At 39.9% G+C, this 14937-nt stretch overlaps 1 protein-coding gene across 5 annotated transcripts in view; it reads left to right on the top strand.

The window, feature by feature from the left end:
- TTC13 (tetratricopeptide repeat domain 13) overlaps nt 1-14937 on the top strand; it is a 69341-nt gene that overhangs the window by 23826 nt on the left and 30578 nt on the right. For 3 of the 5 annotated variants that reach the window (XM_061182665.1, XM_061182672.1, XM_061182696.1), the window contains 4 exons: nt 390-460; nt 9604-9669; nt 11395-11487; nt 14182-14298. In XM_061182665.1, coding sequence (XP_061038648.1) covers nt 390-460; nt 9604-9669; nt 11395-11487; nt 14182-14298 — 347 coding nt within the window. The remainder of the gene's footprint in view (nt 1-389; nt 461-9603; nt 9670-11394; nt 11488-14181; nt 14299-14937) is intronic. The other 2 variants (XM_061182680.1, XM_061182689.1) reach the window with 1 other exon arrangement.

Consider the following 14937-nt stretch of genomic DNA (forward strand, 5'->3'; position numbering starts at 1 on the left):
TCTTCTAACTTTCACAGTAAAGTCACATTGCCATGTTATATGGATATTATTCAGGCTTATTACTAGCTCTTTTGTATATATAGATAAGAAACATCATAAAGATTATTTGGTATTTGAAAGTGAGTGATGGGCTTAGAAAAAGATAATTACTTCTTGTAGGCAGATGTTTTATAGATGGCTTTAATAATTGAAATCTAGATGGAACTAGACGACTGATTAGCAAGTGCTGAGTGGTAGGAGAATTCAATTACATCTTATTAACTTCTAGGTTTTCTTTAACCGTTTCTAGTCATTGGAGCTGCCTTTTAAGATTTGGTAAAGAATTTAGTTACCAATTCCAGTCTGAGATCCTTTATTCGTTCCTTTAATGTTTCTGTATTTTTTCATAGCTATTGCATATGTGTTGATTGGCAGTGGTCTCTATGATGAAGCAATAAGACATTTTTCAACAATGCTTCAGGTAATTTTTCTTCTTAATTGTATAATTGCAAGTTTATAGTCACGACAAAACTATGGACTTATGCATAGCTAAAGTGCTGCAATAAAACATGGATTTTAAGATTTTACAAGAAAGTAAAGGAAATCAGCCCTGACTGAGCACTTTCTTAGTGCAGGCCTTGTAACGTGCTCTCATTTAATCTTTGCAGTATTACTGTATTTTAAAGGAGGAAAATGAGATCTAAGGAGATCAGGCAATTTGCTTGTAGTCTCCCCACCATCAGGTGGCAGAGGTGAGATTCAAACCAAGTTTCAAAAAGACAAACGTTAGCTTCAGTTCGTTTTCCTCTCTACCTTGCTATCTCCCATGAGATGTGGACACTGGAAATTCTTGGAGTTACGGATGTTTACTCTCCATGCAGGAGTTGATCTGCATGCTTAAGTCCACTCGTGGATTTGTTTCTCACCTTAAAGTATAATTATGAGACTCTTCAGTGGGAGTATTGGGCCTCTGTTGATTGATGGCTGTGTTAAAATCCGGTTCAGACCAAGTGCTTTCATATGCAAGTATAAGAGTTGCATAGGAGACCTGCAATGCAGCCTGACATTGCTGGCTGTGTATCTCGGGTCATGATTTAACTGTACTCTGGTAGATGCCTGGCCATTATCCATTCTCTGTCCAGGAGGGTCAAGTAGAGTTAGAAATACCCAAGTTCTCATCTACTCTGCTGCTTAGTAGCAAGTTATTTAACCACCTGGATTATGGGCATAATAATAACTACCTCCAAAAATATTCTCGTTCAGTTTGAATGAAATATCTTAAAAAGTGCTTTACTAGGTACCTGGCACATAGTAAGTGCTCAGTTAATTTCAGCTATTCAAAGGACCATTCTGGCATATTCATCTGTGCTAATACAGTAAGAGCCAATAGATAGTTTACAATCCAGCAGGCAGACTTAATTTTAAAGTATTATTTTTGAAATTTTTGCTCTGCTTTTGTTTTCTGTTTTTAAACATATGATTAGTTATGTTGACAAGTCTATCTTCACTCTCAAATAATCAATAAGATATCTTTATAGTTATTACTTTAAAGTGCTTACATCCAAGCGGCCATGTGTTTGAGTGGTCATATGGAATAACATTCTTCAGTGGAGTTTAAAGTACGATGGGTAGATTATAAAGTTTTAAAAATCGCCTTTCTGTTTAGCAATGCAGTATTTAAAAAGGTAAGAAAGCACTTTAACACCCTGGTTTGAAAGGGAGGTTTTGATACATTTATAGGAGCAAATGTCAGTTAATTTACGGTAGCCAACAGAAGACAACAGTACAGGCTTGCAGACATATTAGCAATTCATTTAACTTTTTGAAAAATATTGTTATCAGTCCAGCTGAAGGCAATATAACAACGTTAAAGAAAAAACTTTAAGTAATAAAAAATTTCCTAATTCTGCCACTCTACCATTATTTAAGTTTATGGCCTTTTCAAAGTATGCATTTGTTTTTTATAATCTGAGCTCATTTTGGATTACTTTTTTACTTAATTTTACAAATGTTTTTCAGTATTTCTCTACAATCATAATTTTAGTGACTCTATAATATCTCTGTTGTCCATTTATTATTGTAAAACATATTTTTCTTGCAATTGCATTCAGAAAGTAGACCAGAGTTTTTCTCTTTGTGCTAAGAAAAGATATTAATATATTGAAGTTTGATATAACATTTTCATCAATCTGCATTGGGTTGCTTTCGACTGGTAAATTTTTCTTTGAGAATGTGTGGATTATAAGGTTGGACTGGTGATTTTGGCGATTCAAGCTACGATGGGGCAGGAATAGAGATGGTGGAGCCGCAGAAAGTTCAAATGCTACGGGCCCGCAGAAGACAAGACTGCGTCGTCATTCATAACCCGTCTTTACGTGGGAATTCAATGCCTTTGGCTTTCCTGCTGGTGCTCTTCTTGGGGATGTCTCTCTTCCCCTTTGTTTTGGTGCTTCCCAGCCTTTTCTGCATTATAACACATGTGGAAAATCATATGACACAGTGGAGTAAGCGGGAGCAAATTTAGAGGCATCCAGATAGAGCTTGGTGAAAATCTGCCACATTTTCTTTATGTTATATGACTATGATAAATACAAAATACAAAGGTTTGATATTAAGTGCTAAAATTCTTTTTTAAAATTTTAATAAGAGACCTGATCCTGCTTTTCTGGACATAACTTTTCCATATTAGGCTTTATGTTTGAAACTGATGCACATAATTCCTGTTTAAGAGCTTTTCATTGATTTCTTCAAATTTTAAATAACCAATCTCATCAAGAAACTGTACAACCACGTGGTAGCAAGTGTCCAAAGAATAGTTATTGCTACTTCTCTAATTGACCAAAACTCCTTTTCTTACCATGAATCAGAATTTGCATAAATCAGTCTCTTTATATTGTATTTTTAAAGTATGACCATTCTTTAAATCTAACTGCTCTTCCTTTTCTTTTATTGACAAATGCAGCAATACTGGGTCTTGCAGTAATGAAACTGATTTTTACCCCAGCAATACTTTTTCGTATCCAGTATTCAGAATAGTGATAAAGCGTTTCTGCAAGCGTGGAGGGATGCCAAGTTAGGACTCAACTCAGCATCACCAGAGGGTCATTTTTTGTCAGTACATGCTATCAGATGTTCACCTGTTCCTTGCAGAACCCTTCCACATGTGCGAAAACTCTTTATTTTTAAGCCAATAAACATCGTTTAACAAATCTTCAGTGATAACTGTTCACAGACAAGCTTTTCCAGTTTTTTTTAGCTTGTTATCTCCTGACAAAGTGTTTCTCTTGGGCAGCTGCGAACTCCAGGGTGAAACCGGAGTGCATAGAATCGGACTCCATTCATAGAAAGCTGAAGACAGATGGGGCCATGGGGGCTAGGATTTTATTATATTCACCATTTATTATATTCACCATTTCTATAAGATCATTTAATGTGAAATTTGGATCTATGCATGAGGGCCACTCATATTCCAGAGTGACCTTTTATACTTTCTTGTGGTCTTAGCTCCAGCATCAGAGAACAAACTTACGGGCTATTTACATAATCTTTGTTGTTTCAAACTGTTGCTTTGAATATTTATCCAAGTATGGGTTGTTTGGCACGTCTATAAAGGAATACAGCGTTCCTTGAGCATCAAGGTTTCCAACTGAGCACAATTTCAAGCCTTAATAGATCTGACCATCTTCACTGGAACCTCTTGATTTTAAAAGCGTATCAATCAGTATTGTCTCCACGTCAGCGTCCTTGTGTCACTTCCACATGTGTCAGCACCTCCATCATAGTGTTCTTGAAAGTGGGACCCTTTCCTGATGTCTGTGCTGCTTTGATGCTCATGCAGGGCTGGGTGACATAAGTGCTGTGACAGTGTTATGAGGCAGTTGGCCTTTGCTGTTAGTTGTGTGACCTTGAACTCATCTGATTCTGATCTGATTCTGGTGGAATTGAATTCATGAAAGAACTTTGTTTCTTTTTTACATTAGCAGACAAAGTGTAAAACATTCCTCTGCACATGATCTTGTAACCATCTTTTATGTACATATGTATGTGCGCCTGCCACTTACACAGAACTTAATCCTTGTTACATTGCTGTGCAGTGACTTTTTTTTTTTTTTTTTTTTAAATGTTTTTTTTTTTTTTTTTTAATGTGATGATCCATTTATTTATTTATTTATGGCTGTGTTGTGTCTTCGTTTCTGTGCGAGGGCTTTCTCTAGTTACGGCAATTGGGGGCCACTCTTCATCGCGGTGCGCGGGCCTCTCACGTTGCGGAGCACAAGCTCCAGACGCGCAGGCTCAGCAATTGTGGCTCACGGGCTTAGTTGCTCCGTGGCATGTGGGATCTTCCCAGACCAGGGCTCGAACCCGTGTCCCCTGCATTGTCAGGCAGATTCTCAACCACTGCGCCACCAGGGAAGCCCGCAGTGACGTTTTTGACTTATTCGTTTGTCTTTGATCCAGTGACTTTCGAGTTTTAACAAAAAGCCAACCTTGTGGTGGAAAAATAAATATTTGTAAATTTAAAAATCACTATGTAAATAATATAATGAAGATGGTAAATTAGACTTTTATGGGTTTAAAAAAATTGATTCTTTTGAGAATTGAGACATCTAAGTGGACATGACCCAGGAAGATAACAGTCTTATTATACCATGATTTTGCATTTGCATAAAGTGAGTAATATTGGGCGATTGAAATATTAGTTTAATTTAATTCATTTAAAATTCTGAAAATTTTATAAAGTGTAAATATTATTAGACTTGTGTATTCAAAAATACTTTGAAATGATATTCTGCGCTCAATTTGTTTTTAGAAATAAACATTGTTTTTTCTTTGAAACAATAATTCATTGTGATGTTTCATAAAGAAAGAGTTTTGACTTGTTAACATCCAAAGCCAGTGATAAAGGAATAAAGTTGTATCAATCAAAAAAAGCAATAAAATCTACTATTTAAATTTAGGAACCTGTAATACTAGGCTATACTGTGGTATGGTAACAACCACAATAATTATAGATCCTTCTACGCTGTCGGAAAGAAATTCTAAAAAGAACATGTAAATTGAATAATAGAGAAAACAAACATGTGCATCTGTAACGTATTTAGGTTTTCTCCATTCGACTGACTCTTCTTTTCAGAATTTTCTTCCAACCGCACAGAAAGATGTTTAGTTATTGTGGTAGTTATCATAGTTATAGTCTAGTATTACGGGTTCCAAATCGACTGCCTGCTCTCCCCTGATCCCACCAGATCCTCCCCAGCCACAACTGAAAAAGAATTCCTCCTCGTATCCTAGTGTCGCCAAGCTCAGTGAATGGCACCGTCTCCACAGGGTTATGTGAGGCCACATGTTCCACACATGTGTGTGCCACTTACTTCATCACCAGCTCTGTCTGTGTGTCTCCCAAGTATCTCCTTTGTCAATCTGCTTCTCCCGGCTCTGTTCAAACCACGGCTGAGCCACTTCCATCTGCCAGATGACAGATGGGGCTCTCGGTTCCTGGCTTCTCTCCTCACACCCTCCACACACACGCACATGTACACACCATACAAACATGTACTTTAAACACACATATACTTTGCTGCTACTTTTAAGTTAGAGATAAAAATCCTTAATAAGGTCCCTACCTGCCTCTCCAACCTCAGCTTGGAGATGCCGTGTTCCCCGCTTCCCTCTGAGCCTTTGCACCGTCTGCCCCCGCTGCCTGGACCAGTCATTCTGGGATTCCCCCATCCTCTACAGATCTCAGCCCAGCTATCTCTTCCTTAGGAAATCCTTCCTAACCTTGTTTAAGTCTTTATACATTTTCTAAAAGCACCATTTATCACTCTAGCATTTACTGAAGGTATAACTTTACATTTATGTCTGTGATTCTTTGGCTATGCTCCAAGAAGTCAAGAATCTTTTTTGCCTTCTGTGTTGGTTCTCGCTTACTATGGTATTCATAGCACATGGGATGGGACATGGCTCATAGCTGGCCCTGAGTAAATGTTTGTTGAATGAATGACTCACATCCCTATGACATATAGTGGAACAGAGGAGAGGGGCGTATCTATTTTCCAGGGGCATCTGGAAGGAGTCAGAAGAAAGGGTTCAAGGACTGAAGGACTTTCTTGGGCACAGAGGCCGTGGGTGGGTGTTTCAGGCAGATGAGAGCATTTGCAAATGCACCGAGCTTGAGAGACCCTGTTGTATCTAGGGAACTACTAAGTAATGCCAATTATTATTATTATTATTTTTTTTTTTTTTAAGATTCTTTTTGATGTGGACCATTTTTTAAAAGTCTTCATTGAATTTGTTACACAATACTGCTTCTGTTTTATATTTTGGTATTTTGGCTGCGAGGCATGTGGGATCTTAGCTCCCCGTCCAGGTATGGAACCCACAGCCCCTGCATTGGAAGGCGAAGTCTTAACCACTGGACCGCCAGGGAAGTCCCATTAAGCCAATTTTTAGAGCATGAATTGTGAGTGGGGCAGAGGAAGGAGGTGAACAGAGAGGCAGGAAAATGACCAGTACTTTTTGCAAAGGCATTTAGATGTTACCTCACTGTTTTTCAAATTATGAGGCGCTACCCTTCAGTGGGCCCTGAAATTAATTGGTGAGTCAAGGCTAGCATTTTTTAAATGAAATATACCAGACGAGGAAATACCAGATTACATTGTGTGTAGTAAGGCTCTTGATGCGACGTTAGTGAAACTTTTGTTTCTGATGTGTTTGTGTGTGTGTTTATGTATATACGTATGAGTGTACTGGGTTACGGTGTAAAATGTATTTCTTACTGTGGACGAGAGTGAAAATGTTTGAATTTTGCTAGTGCAGGTGCTGGGGGGCAGTGAGCAGTCTCCGCCAGGGGAGTGTCATATCACCCTGACGTGGCTCTTAGTGTGGGCCTGGAGCCTGGATGGGAAGAAACAAGAGAGTGCTTAAGGCCATTGCAGTAGCCAGGTGGGAGAGGAAGGCTGCAAACTGGGCCGTGGCTGATCGATCAGCAGGTGAAAGCACCGGGATATCTTGAGTAGATATGTTGGCTGGGGACATGAGGACGATTCCCAGGGTGGCTGGTGTGGCCACAGGGTGTATGGAGATGTCCATCACGCAAGTAGAATAACTCTTTATTTAAATGCACTTTTTTCTAACTAACCTCCTGTCATCTGGTATAAAATTTTCCTCAGTTGGGAAGAAAAGCTTCTCTGAAAGTGGGGTTTCCTCTCCCTGGACGCCTGTCATCAGCAGGCGTGAGCTGCGTGGCCTCACCAGCCCCACCCAGCCTGGCCGAGGTGCCGCTCTGTTGACTGTTCTGTCTTCTGGCAGGTGCCGTTGCTAGGGAGAAGCGTGAAGACCGTCTGACTTTGATTCCTCAGTGGGGAACTCTTTTTCCTGCTTCTCCTCACCCTCTGTACCTGTATCCCTCTCTCAAACTACTTGCTCTGCCTTTCTTTAAGCCAGGAGGAATATTTATGTGTTTATTTATTTATTTATTTTAAAAATTTTATTTATTTTTGGCTGCGTTGGGTCTCCGTTGCTGCGCGCAGGCTTTCTCTAGTTGCGGCGAGCGGGGGCTACTCTTCATTGCGGTGTGTGGGCTTCTCAGTGCGGTGGCTTCTCTTGTTGCGGAGCACGGGCTCTAGAAGCGCGGGTGTCAGTAGTTGCAGAGCGCGGGTTTCAGTAGTTGCAGCACGCGGGCTCAGTAGTTATGGCACGCGGGCTCTAGAGCTCAGGTTCAGTAGTTGTGGTGCACGGGATTATTTGCTCTGCGGCACGTGGGATCTTCCTGGACCAGGGCTCGAACCCGTGTCCCCTGCATTGGCAGGCGGATTCTTAACCACTGCACCACCAGGGAAGTCCCCAGAGGAATATTTAAATGTTTAAAGTGTTATCTCTGGGTGACAGGATTGTAGGGTGCCTTTTACCTTATTTTCTGTGCTTTTCTTCATCTCCTAAATTTTCTATAATTTATAATAAATTTTCTCTTTATTTATTTAAATACAATATTTTCAATTGACAGTAAAGTTTTCTATTATTTTCTGTAATACGTCTTGACACATTTTTTTTTCTGATTATAACTGTATGTGTGTTTGTTTTAAACAATTAAAAGGAATGCATCAGTGTCTTAAGCAGAATAGGAAGATACCTAATAATCCCACTCGCTAGAGAAAACCGCTGTTAGTATTTTGGAGAGCTTTTTTTCTGTGCACCTACTGACCCACATAATCCTATATAAGTATTATTTATAAGAAGTGACTACCATTCCTCTCTCGTTCTGTAACTCATACTTTTTCCCATTTAGCAAATAGCATGGACAACCTTTCATGTCAGTTACACATACGTTATGCATCAGAAATCCAAAACTCTCTGGGAGCCAGAGAAGCACATTAAATGAGCAAAGTGAATTGCTATAGTGTAGAGACAATGGGTGGGCTCGTGGTAAGCTGGTGAATACACACCCTTCATCGAAATAGGCAGCCGGTGCCTATGTTTTTGTCACATTCTCATGCCCAAATGTGGGTCTGTCATTGTTGGATTTTTTTATTTTCCAAGAGAAGCTAGAAATCTGTAATTATTTACTTGAATTTTTCCAATTTTCCATATACCACGAGGCCCATCTGCTGGCTGGGTTGTAGCCAGTGATGCACCCACTTGCTACCTGAGGTGACGTACCTGATTCTGTTTATAGTAGCCTTTTTTTGTTTTTCAGCGTATAGCATCTTATCCTTTATTTTTTCCCACTTTCTCATCATTGAAGTTGATGTGTCTTTTGCGGCAATACCCGCAGACACCCTATCTCAGATTTGAAACTGATAATAGATTAGCCTGTAAAATAGCTCGTCTGCTGTAGTCAAGTTCTTCCTTCAGGACCTTATAGCCGGAGGCTGTGTACTCTTCTTTCTTAAATATGCAGGGAAGGATTCAGAGAAGAGGCTGAGAATTGCACTGGTTAAATGCAGCCGGGAGTTCATGCCACTGCCCCACGCGTAGGGACTTGATGGCAGGGGCAGCAGACGCTCTGTCCTTGGGCCTGAGAGGCGTTGCATCCGGTCCGCATGGGAGCAGGTTGCAGAAAGGGTCTGGTTCTCGCTCTGACCCGTTAGAATAAAGGACTGTATTAACCCCCAACAGACTGTGGAGCCGACTCACCTCTTGTTCCTTGTTGTGCTGGCTCCGACGGGTTCTTTCCTTTGCAGATTATTGCATGACTACCTGAAAGCAGACAAACTAGGAGGAGGCGTCACCCAGGCCCTTACTCCTGTATCTGCTTCTCCGAACCTCCGTTTTCTCTCTGGGCTGTGTGTGCTGGTGCCGCCCATCATAGAGCTGCTGAGAGGATTGCATTTTAAGTAAGACGACTGTGCGAAAGAAACTAGCACAGCACTCAGTAATGTTGGTTTTCTCTATTTTTAAGTGGTTTTTTTTTTTTTTGATGTAAAACTCTTATTCATGTCTCATTCAAATGAGCTTTAAAAATATAGACTTTTTTGGTTGGGGACTGTGTATGGACTGACATGAGTGGTGGTAGCGTAACGTAGAGCTGTCACGTGTGGCGTTAACGTGCTTTGAGCAGAAACTGATTTGTTTTGTTTTGTTTTGTTTATGGTTTTTGACGTGTTTCTGTTTTGGTCTGACTAGGAGGAACCTGATCTGGTTAGTGCAATTTATGGCCGAGGGATAGCCTATGGAAAGAAGGGATTACATGTGAGTATGGAATAGTCACGCCTGCCATAGTGTCTACGTGACCGGGCTCGGGCCAGGGTCCCCATAGAGGCCCTCACCGCCCCCCGAGCTCTGATGGAACACGCAGTGGTGTCATCCCAGTTCACAGATGAGACTGTGGCCGTAGGGGACTTCTCCAAGATCAAGTGGCTGGGACGTGGGGGGATGGGAATTTCTGCCCAGGTCTTCTGAGGTTACTTTCTATTCCAAAAGGACAGCCTTTGGCAGCCTAAGCTTTATTTCACGATGAGCTGGACATAAGCCTAGAAAAACACGAGACCTTGACTGAATTCCCGAGAAACACTCATTGCTGTAAAAGAGAGACGGGGCATCAATAGTGTGGTAGGACTTAGAATCTGAGTTCCTTCCACAATTTTTAAAGGTTGAATAAAAGAACAAAGTTTTTTTTGTAAAATTTATTTTTAATTTGTTACCATACATTACACTTTCCCAGATAGATATGTCTTTGGAGCCTTATTCCCCTTATTTCTCTGAGGAGTGCAGGGGGAAGGTTATAATAAGTATTGGATGGCCAGAAAGTTCCTCCGGGTTTTTCCATAAGATGTTCATATTTATTTCTAAATAAGTAGTTGTGTCATTACTAAATTACTAGTTTTTTCAGAAAATCTATTGAAGCTGGTTTTGAATAACAGTATGTCTCATGATGTTACGGAAAAACCCGGATGAACTTTTTGGTCAACCCAATATATTTTGGTCAAACAAAGGCACTACGGTATAAAAGTGAAGACTTTTCCTGAGAGTATATAGTAAATAATGAAGTGGTCTAAGATCAGATGTCCAAATTTTCAGTCTTGAACATTCTACATAAACTTTTTCTATTATTTTCTATTAAAAATATTCAAATGAAATTATGTCTTGAGGGAGAAACGTCACTTTTGTATCTTTGCCAATTAAAAAAAACTGTCCTAATGGCCTACCGGCCTACTGGAGAAATCTTATATAGTATTTGTATACTTCTGAGACTTGAGAAGGAAGACTGAGCAGGAACTCAGATTTGGGAATGAAGACGTTTAGGAAGGAAACAATGTTACTTTCAGAGCATCAATAAATAGCCCTAGTTAGGTTCCGGGCATCAGTAAATGACCGAAGTTGCCCTAGTAAAGGTCAGCGATAAACTGCTTTTTCCTCATTCTCGTCTCTTTTAATTTTATATCTTGATGTGAAATTTGCTTGTATCTTTAATGCACTTTTGATGTAAAAGTAACATGCTCATATATTTTTGATATAAAGTACTGTGTAAATTTTAAAGAGAACAGGTTTACCTAGACTTCTCCAGGTGTAGGTGTGTAGGCCTAGGGGTTTTGGTGAACACTGACACGGGTCCTCTCTGTTCCCACATTGCCACTGGTCAGCATCATTTTGTACACTGGTGCCCCTATGCTCATCCCTTGAAATTTGTTGATGCGGTGTTTAAATCGGTTAAACTGAGAAAATGTCTTGCCCTCCGTGGAACTTGGGATAGGTAGCCAGGTCCCACGTGCTGTTGATGGGTAGGTAGACTTGAGTGAGTTAAATGATTGTAATAGAGCTTATTTAACTTGGCCGACCTCTTATTTAGAAGCTACGTTCCTATTTATTTCTGAATAAGTAGTTATGTCATTGCTAAATTATTAGTTTTTTCAGAAAATCTATTCAAGCTGGTTTTGAGGAACAGTGTGTCTCATACTAAGCTAATGCCTTTTCAAGGACATTAAGAATGCTGAGCTTGCTCTGTTCGAACTGAGCCGAGTAATTACCTTGGAACCAGATCGTCCAGAGGTATTTGAGCAGCGAGCAGAAGTGAGTGCGGTTTTCTTTTTCCCTCTGTTGTTATTGGATTAGTCGAATCTCAGATTTTTTATCCTATTATTTTATTACTTAGAAATTTTAAAACTCCCGTATACCTATTGTGTTTTCCTCCATACATACATAACGCCTTTAAACACAGTTGAAGTTACTAGAAAACTATGGGCCGAGTGATACTCCTGATTTAACATATGACAGTAACATTGAGTATGAAGGTGTACAGTTATGATGTGTACTGCCACTGTCAATGTTTGTTGAAAAATATGTCACCGTGTTTACTGTATACATGACATACTTTAGCAAAACAATATGACAGTATGGTCAAATGAGATTTATAGCCTTTGGAAGCGTGTGTGTGTGTGTGTGTGTGCACGTGTGCGCACTTGTATATAATTTTTATGAGATATACCTATCTACGTAGACACGTAGATCAGGTAAGGGTGACCATAACCGGAACTTGGGACTCACGGTGGAGACAGAGAGGCAACACGTGGTGACAGTTCCAGGTAACGTGTGTGACAGTGGACACCGAGAGAGGGGCTGCTTGGTCAGGAGCAGAGAAGCATGGTCTGCTGGAGCCCTGGAACAGATTGGCGAGGGGAGAGGCGTGGGCGGTGTTTGCAGAGCCCTCACTGAAGAGGTGATGCTGGAGCTGGTCAGAAACCGTGTCCTGGGGAGCAAGGTAGAGAAGGACGTTCAGGCCAGAGAAAGGAACGTGTGCAAAGGCACCCCTATTAATGTTTTTAAATGAAATGGGTCCATTTTACCATTTTCATAAAACAATAGTAAACTCTCCAGGTTTCATGTTGTATTTATTTTACTGCACATTTAACCATATGAAATGCTTTAGGATTTATGTTAATGTTTTCAATCTGAATAAGACGTAACTTTTAATTATCTGATCTGGTGGGATTTCATAGTTGGACTAAAGGGACAAATGACTTTTTCCCCCCTCTCTTGGGGGAGAAAACTTAGCAAGCAAAGGGCACACTATGTGTTTTAGTATTTTTAAAACTGCATTTGTGATGTTTTTGTTCTCAAAATTATAGTGTCTTAAGTTACAGTTCAGTTTCTTAAAATGAGTTTTTTGTTTTACTGGGGATTTGGCTTTCTGAAGGAAATTCTTTCTCAATTAATGAAAGAATTCGTTTTCTCATGTCACTTTTGGATTGTAACCCTAAGGGTTAAGTGACCGTAATCTGTTCACTGCTGCACGAGAGTCCTGTTGGTTTTTAGGGTGAGCGTTGGGTGGCTCACTTGGTGACCTTCAGCTCCAGGGAGCGGGTGCTGTGCTTTTCCCCGGCATTATGCTGATGCTTTGCTAAAATGTTATGATAAAGCATGAATTTAATTAAGCACACTTAGAAAGAAGACTGATTTAGCAGCTTTAAAAAATTTGTATATCTAATAAAAAGCTAATCGTGTACCCCAAATGATGTTAGTAATCAGAAAAGTCATTTCCAATGATCTTAAAAATATATAGTAATATCCCCCTTTTCTGGCATTATCAGGCAATAGTGTCATGACATAGTGATTCTTCCAGCTAAGTTACAGGATACCATTTATATATGTCAGGAATTATTTTATAAGAAACCTTTCGCTTTTATACTTTCTGAAATGGTCTCTATTTAGTGAACATAATTTAACCTTTTTTAGTTACTCGGGTCATTATTATGCATATTGATTGCTGTGCTGGGGTGTGATAATTCACTTACGTCTCTAGGGGTTAATATGCTGGGTTGGGATGTTCTTCCTTTGAAAATATAACCCTAGACCACTATGCTTCTTGAATTCTAAGGGCATATTTTCCATTTCTTTCCTCTCTCTGAGCTTTCTTGCCCCTCGTGATGTGCCTGCCTGAATCTTCTCTCTCTTGCTGGTTTTAAGTTCCTGCAGAGGAGGAAACCAGCTAGTAAAACTTGATGGAAATGACCTATTATAAGAACAAAATTAACCCTAATTTAAGGACATTTGTTCTGGATAAATTGCTTGAGCTTGATTGCATGAATACTGATACCCATTTTGGGTTTTCTTATGTCATTTGGGTGAACTTCTGCATTCTGAGCTGTCTTCTGTATTGTCATTGTTGCCTGAACACAACTGATTGCTGGATCAAAAGAGCATTCAGAACAGGCCTGCAGATGTTTCTTCACGGCCTTGCAGATCATGACGGATGAGTTGAGAGTCGTTCACAGAAGAGGGCTTACAAAACACCTGGAATCCTAGAAATTGCCATTCAGCACTTAATACTACAGACGGCATAGCTAGACACCATGGAGGACTCCAATCTGCGTTTAACAATTCCTCTATTTTAATGGTTCAAAGTTATCTTTCAGATTAATTTGACATGCCAGATTTTGTTTTGAAAGGTAAATGATAGGTTGGGGAACAAATGGTCACACTGCAAGAAAAGCAACATCTGTTTTGACCTAGAACATGAAACAATGACAAGGCAATTGCCATGGTCATAGTTCATCCGCATCCCCTTGGCTGGACAAGATCGGCAGCCCCTCAGCTGTTGACTTTGAACCTCACTGCATAGTGCGTGGTGTCAAGGGTTCTAGACTGCTGAGAGAGTCACACTGTGAATGTGGGGTGGTGAAGCGGAATTGAAAAGTCAAAAACATTGACAGTTGTAGGGACGATCATTGGGACTTTTCTCCCCTAATTACATTTTTGGGTTTATAGATTCTGTCCCCTCTGGGACGAATTAATGAAGCAGTGAATGATCTCACTAAAGCTATTCAACTTCAGCCCTCAGCACGGCTGTACAGACACCGCGGGACCCTGTACTTCATATCAGAGGTGAATTGTTCTTGCCTTAAAACATGCCCTTTCATGATGATAAAGATTTTGCCTTTCCTTCTACTTCAGAAAGCTGCTATTTCATAGATTTGGGTTTGGGGCTGTATAATAATAGTTCGTGATATAAGACAGTTATGAAAGCATTTTCTTTAGCTGAAGTCGAACCCAGTGGAGAAATGTTAAGTACCAGGAACACATTTTCTTGCTTGAACTGTCAGCAGTAACTAATTCTGGGCTGGGGGAAAAAAGAAAGAGTGAGAAACAGAAGAAGAGAAATTTGGTTTACAGATTATACCTTAACTGTTCTTGCAAATGTCAGCATAGAGAAGCAGGTATGCATGTTGTCAATGTGTGATCATTCAACTTAGAGGTACAATTTGAATTTCTTTGGGCATCACAACGCGAAAACCATAACCTGAACTAATGCGGCTTCCCAGACTGTAGCTTCTCAATCTAGCAAGATTATCTTTTATCATCAGAGTGGTATTTATGACTGCCATAGCTATTTTTGTGGGCTTACAGTCATTTTAATAACAATTTTCTATTGCAAAAGAAAGTAGATTTAAAAAATCTCAACATGACACATTTTAAGGTTGATCTATGTCCTAATTATTTTAGAATTCAGTATAAAATGCTAGT

Source organism: Eubalaena glacialis, chromosome 1 (genome assembly GCF_028564815.1).
Source record: "Eubalaena glacialis isolate mEubGla1 chromosome 1, mEubGla1.1.hap2.+ XY, whole genome shotgun sequence".
Taxonomy (NCBI): domain Eukaryota; kingdom Metazoa; phylum Chordata; class Mammalia; order Artiodactyla; family Balaenidae; genus Eubalaena; species Eubalaena glacialis.